The sequence below is a fragment of the Solanum dulcamara genome, chromosome 2 (genome assembly GCF_947179165.1).
Source record: "Solanum dulcamara chromosome 2, daSolDulc1.2, whole genome shotgun sequence".
Lineage (NCBI taxonomy): Eukaryota > Viridiplantae > Streptophyta > Magnoliopsida > Solanales > Solanaceae > Solanum > Solanum dulcamara.
Genome location: NC_077238.1, coordinates 44,231,964 through 44,241,027, shown reverse-complemented (window position 1 = coordinate 44,241,027; position 9,064 = coordinate 44,231,964). Strand labels below are relative to the sequence as shown.

The 9,064-nt window shown below is 38.2% G+C and overlaps 1 protein-coding gene across 1 annotated transcript; it reads right to left on the bottom strand.

The window, feature by feature from the left end:
* Positions 1 to 3,104: 3,104 nt before the first annotated feature.
* LOC129880537 (glucose-6-phosphate 1-dehydrogenase, chloroplastic) lies at positions 3,105 to 7,743 on the bottom strand. The gene is made up of 10 exons (XM_055954620.1): positions 7,349 to 7,743; positions 6,540 to 6,760; positions 6,308 to 6,402; positions 5,935 to 6,049; positions 5,205 to 5,410; positions 4,961 to 5,110; positions 4,755 to 4,875; positions 4,445 to 4,674; positions 4,147 to 4,347; positions 3,105 to 3,616 (listed from the first exon to the last, which is right to left on the bottom strand). The coding sequence occupies exons 1-10, from the start codon at positions 7,515 to 7,517 to the stop codon at positions 3,376 to 3,378; spliced, it is 1,749 nt and encodes a 582-aa protein (XP_055810595.1). The 5' UTR covers positions 7,518 to 7,743; the 3' UTR covers positions 3,105 to 3,375.
* Positions 7,744 to 9,064: the final 1,321 nt, after the last annotated feature.

Genomic DNA, 9,064 nt, shown 5'->3' with positions numbered 1-9,064 from the left:
TTGGGTATCGTTTTGCATACGATCACCTAAAGAATGTGTGTTGCTTGGTTGAAGCCTTGTACTTTTATAACTCAAAGTTCTAAACGGACATGAATGAGCAGACATCAAGATCATGAAAAATTTTGTTTCACATTTGTATCAAAATGTAGTTGTAGATGAAGTACATGTTATATTTGATTTTCTGTTGCCACTTTCAAAGTACTACACCACACTCACAGCATATTCTTTTGACTAGGGATGCGAATAGTATGTGGGAGAGAAATTGAAGGATATGGGGACCTAGGATAGTAGTAGGGATGCGAACAGTTTGTGGGATAGGACAGCTAGTTGTATTAGGGTTGTAGCAAGATAACTGTTGGGAGTCTCGACAAGTAGTTGTAGTCGGCATCGAGGGGACTGATGGTGGAATGGAGAAGTGCAAGAGGAGGTGGAAGCAAAGAAGATGGCGTATGCAAAGTTGATAGAAAACAAGGATGAGGTGGAGAAGTGGACGAATAGGGAACTTTATAAGATAGTGAAGAAGGAGGCGAAGTCGGCGGTTTCGACGGCAAAAATGGCAGCTTTTGAACGCTTTTATGATGAACTAGAAGAGAAAGATAGGGATAGGAAATTGTTCAAGCTAGCCAGGGTGCGGGAGAGAAGGGAACGCGATGTGGATCAAGTGAAGTACATTAAGGACGAGCATGGAAAAGTATTGGTAGAGGAGACCCTCATTAAACAGAGATGGCAGTCATACTTCCATAAAATCTTGAATGAAGAAGGAGACAGAGAGATTGTGTTGGAAGCTTTGGAACATACAGGGAGGCGTTACAATTTTGGGGGTTGCAGGAGTATTACGGTCGAGGAGGTTAAGGATTTTGTTCGTAGGATGCGCTGGGGAAGAGCGATCGGACCTGACGAGATTTCTAGGGAATTTTGGAAGAGCGCAAGCTCGGTAGGTTTGGAGTGGCTGACTTGGTTATTTAATGTCATATTTAAGACGAAAATGATGCCCGAAGAATAGAGGTCGAGCGTAATGATCCCCCTATACAAAAACAAGGGGGATAGCCAGAGCTGCAACAACTATAGAGGTATCAAACTTCTAAGTCATACTATAAAAGTGTGAGAAAGAATGGTGGAGATGAGGGTGAGGAGAGGCGTGTCTATTTCAGAGAACCAGTTCGGATTTATGCCAGGATGCTCAACTACAGAAGCCATCCATCTTATGAGGAGACTGGTGGAGAAGTATAGGGAGAAGAAGAGAGACTTGCATATGGTATCCATCGACCTAGAAAAGGCTCACGATAAAGTTCCACAAGAGATACTATGGAGATGTCTGGAGGCTTAAGGTATACTTGTGGACTACATTAGGGTGATCAAGGACATGTATGAAGGTGTCAAAAACAGGGTAAGAATAGTAGGAGGGGATCAGAGCACTTCCCAGTTGTGATGGGGTTGCATCAACGATCAGCTCTCAGTCCATTTTTATTTGCCTTGGTGATGGATGGATTGACGCGATAAATTCAAGGTGAGATGTCATGGTGTATGCTTTTCGCAGACGACAGTCCTGATCGATGAGACTCGTAGTGGAGTTAACGCTAAGCTCGAGGATTGGAGACATACCTTGGAGTCCAAAGGGTTTAAGCTGAGTAGGACCAAGACAGAGTACTTAGAGTGAAAGTTCAGTGAGACACCCTAGGAGGTTGGCATGGAAGTTAGGCTCGGTGACCAAGACATCCAAAAGAAAAGTAGTTTCAAGTACCTTGGGTCTATCATGCAAGGCAGCGGGGAGATTGACGATGATGTGACGCACCGTATTGGGGCGGGTGGATGAAATGGAGGCTCACTTACGGTGTGTTATGTGATAAGAAGGTACCACCACAACTTAAGGGAAAGTTCTACAAAGTGGTGGTTAGACCGGCTATGTTATATGGAGCAGAGTGTTGGCCAATTAAGATCTCTCACGTTCAAAAGATGAAAGTTGCCGAGATGAGAATGTTGAGATGGATGTGTGGGCATACCAGGAGCGACAGAATTAGAAACGAGGCTATTCGGGACAAGGTAGGAGTGGCCTCGGTGGAAGACAAGATGCGGGAAATGCGACTGAGATGGTTTGGACATGTGAAGAGGAGAGACATAGATGCCCCAATGCAGAGGTGTGAGAGGTTGGTTATAGATGGTTTCAGAAGAGGTAGGTAGGGGTAGGCTGAAGAAATATTGGGGAGAGGTGATTAGACAGGACATGGCGCAGCTACAGTTTGCCGAGGACATGACCTTAGATATGAGGGTGTGGAGGACCCACATTAGGGTAGAAGGCTAGTACATAGTCTCATTATTTTCCCTTATTAGTAGGCGCATTAGCGCACTATAATTTTTTGTGCTCTGATTTCTGTTATTATCTATTATTTTTTGAACTTTGATTACTCTATTTTATCTGTGTCGCTCTCGTTATTTGCTTTCCCATATCGCTTTGAACTTCTTAGCCTTATCTAACCTCTTTTTATGTTTTTATTGAGCCGGGGGTCTTTCAGAAACAACCGTCCTACCTTGGTAAGATTAAGGTTTGCGTACACTTTACCCTCCCCAGACCCCACATTATAGATTTCACTGGGTTGTTGTTGTTGTAACTTTGACTGTTTGCCCCTACAATGTAATTATTGATTAAAGTATTACACTTACTAGATTGTGAACTTAACTATTAAATAATATTTTGTGGTAAAGCTTAGAAATGGAGAAAGGGACGAAAATTAAGGTTTTTTAACGGGTGGTTTGGGTCTTCTAATTGATGGGATGGATGGGATGTTTATGTGGAGATCCTATGTAGCATAAATTAATACACATAAGATGTCACATTTAATTCCATCTGATGGAGGGATAGAAGTGAGCTAGTGGTATGACGGAAAGGATATTTTTGAGCCAGAATATAGTTTAAAAGTATATGTGCTCTATTTCAAATAGTTAAAGAATAATTTTGGCCATTTCCAGTACTATTAATGTAAGATTTAAGAAGTAGAGGGACAATACCAAAAATATAACCTGAACCAAAGAAAATTAGATAATATAGTTCGGAACCATAAAGAAGACTAGACTTTTTTCATTATTAGATTCTAACAAGGTAAACTAAATGCCACATGAAAAAGATGCTACCAATGGATATGCATTGTTGCAACAGAAAAGATTTATTCGAATAACATAAAAATAAAATAAAAACGATTCCATTTTTCTTCTGTTTCACTAACTCGTGTTCTCTACCATCATCTGCCTAGACAGTAAGCAACTTCAAGCTTTACTAGTCTTGATACTGGAATCCCACTAACAAATTTGGTTGCAACATACTAAGCAGAAGAAGTTGTAAGGATACATATGGTTTCTCGTAGCAATGGCAAATTACTTCGCCTAAGCAAGATCACCCCATCTTACTTTATATCGTGCAGCAAGGTAATGTGCTCCAATAGGTCCTCGACTTCCATAGGGGTAGCTTTCCGGAACTATTTTCTTATGCTCAAGTTCTTTCAACACTGGTGTGAAAAGAGACCAAGCAGCATCCAGTTCATCACTGCGAATAAAAAGCCTACGTTCACCTTCTATGGCATCAAGAAGTAGCCGCTCATATGCATCAGGGATCTCCTTCGAGTATCTGCACATAAAGAACAAATCAGTCTTCAGAGTTGAAAGAAAAGACATACCATGACAAGGTTTTCACTTGTTGCCAAGAGCTTATTGAGTCCAGAATTTTCTGAAAGAATCAGAAGAATTAAGCCTTGAAACATGAACCCAAAAAATGCAGACTTCATCATAGTTTTTATCTTAGTTATGCAACACTTAAAAGCTCATTTTAATTACTTCCAAATTAGCAAAAAGTGCATTAATTTTCATGGTGTGAGACTTAGACGTAATGGGGAATCATTTCAGCAATCATCTCGTACTGATATCAAAACAGTGGACAAACATCAGTTAATCATTACATATGTAGTTGATTCATGTGAGAAAAACTTATTTGCAATCATGGGTTTAGAGTAACAAAATTTAGATTGCATCTTGTATGTATGTCAAACAACTAAATAAGAATTTTTTAATTGTCGCATTTTCTATATATTCAAATTATCCCCTAAATTAATATAACAGTCCCAAATATGGAATGACGCATTACATAATTGTCATCAGTACCTTGCTGAGTAAAGCAGATTAAGATTACTGCAATCCAGTCTCATTCCTAGACCAGGAACTTTGTTATTTATCTTTAGGTATATAGCTTCATCAGGCTGAACACGGATAACAAGCTCGTTCGTCGCCTGGTCTAGATCTGAGCCAAAGTTCTTATTGTATAAATTTCCTGGCACGTGCCTGAATTGTACTCGTATTTCCGCACTGGCAAAGTAAAAGCAAAGAGGTATGAAGGGGTAAGTTAAAAATAAGGAAGGAAGGAAAAAGGAAATATGTATTTCTCTGATTGAGTTTCACTAACCTCCTGGTATGTAAAGCTTTTCCAGCCTTCATAAGGAAAGGCACCCCATCCCATCTTGCATTATCAATGAAAAGAGCAGCTGCAGCAAAAGTTGGGGTTAGACTGTCCTTGGGTACAGTCTTGTCATCGGTATAACCGGGATAGTTAACATCCCCTTTTGTGTGACTTTTGTACTGCCCAATGACAACATCATCTAGTTGTAAAGGTCTCATAGAGCGCAGAACTTTTACCTGGCATATAATAGGAAATAGTTAAGGAACTAGGAAACAACAAATTCCTTTAACATAAACCAGTCGTAAAGGAATAAAACCTTTTCATTTCTGATATCTTCTGCATCCAAACTGACAGGTGTTTCCATGGCAAAGAGGGCAAGAATTTGAAGCAGATGGTTTTGCATAATGTCTCTAATTATCCCATAATGATCAAAATAACTGGAGACATGCATAAAAGTAAAACAATAAGTTCCGAAATCTAGTTCTACACCATCTAAATTCTAACTTTGAGAAAAAGAATTACCCTCCCCGTCCCTCAGTGCCAAAATCTTCCGAGAAAATAAACTGCACATTCCTTATATACTGCCTTGACCATAAGGGTTCAAATATCAAGTTGGAGAAACGAAGGACAGAAAGGTTTTCCACAAGCTCCTTCCCTAAATAGTGATCAATCCTGTTGTTGCCAAACAGAAAAGAGGATAAAATATACCAGTTAAATAATAGAGCTCTCAATGGGTCAAACACGATTCAACCATAAATATCTGCACCTGAAAATTTGATCTTCCTTCAAGTACTGCTTAAGTGCTCCTGTTAATGCAGCAGAGGATTCAGAATCCCGACCAAAGGGTTTCTCTACAATGACTCTAGTCCATCCATGAGCAGATGAAGCAGAGAGGCTTGCACATCGTACAGCATTTATAAAAATATTTGGTGGAATGGACAAGTAGAACAGACGATTGGAAAACCTTCCGGCCTATAAAAATTATTACTGTCAACACTGAGAATTGCAAGTAAATAGAAATTCTATTAAACTTCACCACTCATTATTATTATGGAAACTGCAACAAGGAGATGGATTTGGCTGAAGATCTCCGCAGAAGTTGCCAATCATTAAAGCTCTTTCATTTGCCAGGAGAGAGTTGTGTAGGATAAGGCTGTAACATGACTTGTAATGACAAGTTCAACCAAAAAAATCATAATGCTGATATATAAGCAGTGTTGGGACAAGCAGAGAGATGATTTTCTATTGAGTGGTGTTCGCAATGCCTGTTCTCAAGTATAATGCATATCTCTCAGGATTTTACGAGTGGAGATGGGTGTTTTAAGATGAACTAGCAAGCTGGATTGAGTTTGCAAGCCCTTACAATGCCAAACAATAACAAAATACTGCACATTTCCGTTATGAATAAGACCAGCAGAGGCTTCAGTTTATGAAAAACAAACTCATTTATCTTAAAATCTAAAGACCATAAAACTCAAATTATCATCCCTAATTACCTCATGTTCCTTCAGCTTTTTATCAAGCTCTGCAAAGTTTTCCTGGGAATCATATTGTCCACTATGGTAGAAACACCTTTCTAGAAACTGTTCCATCTTTTCACCACAATTTTCCCTGAATGACAAAGTTAAGCACAATTATATCAATCCCAGTCACTTTGATTTAACCATTGCTCAAAATAAAACAATATGCCTCAATCCCAAACAAGTTGGGGTCGGCTATATGAATCTTCACGGATCATGTGTCTCCATTTAAATTCATCTCAGGCCAACATTCCATTGATCAAAATAAAACATGAAGAACAATTAAATGTCTATATGCAAAACGAAAAAGATTTGAATTATGTATGTTACTGATCAAATCAAATCGCACCTCTTATCTATTCTGCAAGTAAGGGTCTTGCTGACCATGTTCCTGAGTTCGGCATCAGTCATCTTACTTCGAGCATAGCCAAAAATAGTGAAATACTGCATTAACAAAAGGCGTTATTTTGTGAGACCCATTCTATCATATCTAAGTATACATCCAGACAAGTAATGAAGGATATAAAATTAATTTATAATCATCAGTAAACTCCACCCAAATGGATAAATATGGGACACACCTCTGGTAGGCAACCCTCATAATAAAGTGCAAAAAGTGCAGGAAATATCTTTTTTTTAGCAAGATCTCCTGAAGCACCAACAACAGTAATGCTGACATTTGATTTATCATTGTTGCTATCAAAATCAAATGTATGTTTCTGCTCCTTTGACAAAATTCCATCTTTTAATTTCTTCAAAGGAGTTTCATCTTCGGTTTTGGTAGGTGGAGCCGCTACAGCACCTATTGAACATTAAATTCAACATAAGAAACCAATAGAGAGAAACATATTTGTCCCAAAGTAGTTGTTGTAAGAACAATGGTACCATACAGGCTCAACAAGCCCCAATGATTGTATCTCTTTTTTTTCTTAATTCTTTTCAAAAGCATCTTGATTGAAGAGATAATAATTTGAAAAATCACATTGAGGGTCAGCTTTACTCTGTGCAGGGATAATTCATACAACCAAAAATGAAACAAACTCAAAACTTATGATGTGAACTCAATAAAGAATATTATAACTCTTTCTCTCTATTTCCTTTTTGTTGGAGAACAAGTTCATCAATTTTGATAAGAGAAAAAAAAGTCCCTACAACTTCACTAAAGTGGGACAAAATTACCATGGTCCACTTACAAAATCGAAACAATTTACCATTTGTCTAGATCAAGAAAAGTAGAAACATGAAAAAAAGAGTCGAACTTTATTTATGTGAAGTCAATAAAGAAAGAATCCTATAACTCTTTAATCTTTTTTACTTTTTTGTTGGAGAACAAAATTCTTGCAACTTCACTAAACCAGGAATAAATAGAAAAGGGGGGCAAAAGGCGAACCATCCTGCATGCGAACGGCATTAATTTGCAAAGAAATCTTGTGGGAACCAAACTTTCTTGAAGAAATTGGCAAGTTGTTATGATAACTATAGAAGCCAATAGAAGAATTGGAGTAAGAAGCAAATGCCCCAGAACAGTGTGCGGAAGGGGAAGAATAAAGGGTTACCATTTCTTGAAAAATCTGTGTCTGTACCTACTAGAAAGAGAGAGAGAGAGAATCAAGAAGATGGGTTCGATAGATACGAGGGGAATGAATATAGGTTATGGCGTAAGAGGAGTTAGGGATTTGTCCAAGGGGTTAGTCTCTTGAAATCTCCGAAAGGGTGTTTCGCCTTTGCAAAATAAAGATTAATTTGTTCCGGCAAGTGGGGAGGGAGAAATGCTAGTATGATGCCATTCATTAATACTATTATTCATTTTCATACAAAATACTATAAAATTAGGTCATCATCTATCTAATTGCATTTATCAGCCCTGGTTGTTTTTATCAAGTTTTCATCGAACCTCAAACTTTGGTTATCTTCATAATTTATCAATCTTATTAAGTCTTGTCTTTCTTTCTTTACTATGCCTATGTTTATGTAAGAACCCGGAAGTTGGAAGGTCAAACAAACGAACGTGTTGTAAAAAATGATTTGGTGCAGGCTTTTACGAGTTAACCTACAATTCGTAGGAAATCCTACAAGTCATAGAAAGGCAGTCGTAGAATGCCCAGTACTTGAGAAAAAGTTTGAAGTCTGAGACGAGTCACATTGGCAATCCGTAGGATGTTCGGTGAGTCGTAGGAATAGCTCGTAGGAAGGGTTCTGAGGAATGAAAAATATACTAAGTATGGACTCACTCTACGAGGGGTTCCTACGGACCGTAGGAGTTCCTACAATCGGTAGGAAGGACATGTAGGTGAGGTTCAGAAACTCCGAGTTTCAATTTTTGAAAAGTTAGCAGGACGAAAGGACATTAGGATCCGTAGAAACTTTGACAGATCGTAGACCCCACTCGTAGGATGGGCCCTTAAGTTGGGAATTTGACTAAGTGCTAGAAAACCTTACGACTAATCCTACAATTCATAGAAAAGTCTACCACTCGTAGACCTTAGTCGTAGAGCCAACCTTAGAGGCTATGTTTTGAAGTCTAATTCTACGATCCTACTCTTACGACCCATCAGACGACCTATAATCTGTAGTTCTCCATTCGTAGGTTTGTCCAGCAAATTTTAATGAAGGGTGTTTTGATCTTTTTTCATTATGTCAATATCCACTTGAATATTTTGGGGGTTGATTTCTAGCCTATAACTAACTCCTAACCCTCCTAAACTCCCATTCTTCAAAATAACAAGTCCAATCCTCTCAAGTTCCTCTCAACTCTCTCTGAGGCAAGAATTAGGGCAAAATCTCAAAGCTTCCATTGAAAGAGTTGATTCAAGCTTTTAAGTGGGAATTCATCCATGGATCCCTTCCATCCATTGAGTCCCAAGGTTTTCTAAATTCTTCTCTTTATGAATTATCTTCTAAACCTAGATTTCTATGAAATTGCATTGGGTCAACTCAATTATGATGTATTTTAATGATTAATGACAATTATGCATGATTTAAGTTTAATTGCATACTTTCAATTGATTTTATATGGATCCATGCATAATTTTATTTTCAAGCATGAATTTATTAAATTATAATCACGGATTTAACAAAGGATTTATGATGATGATGAATTATGGTT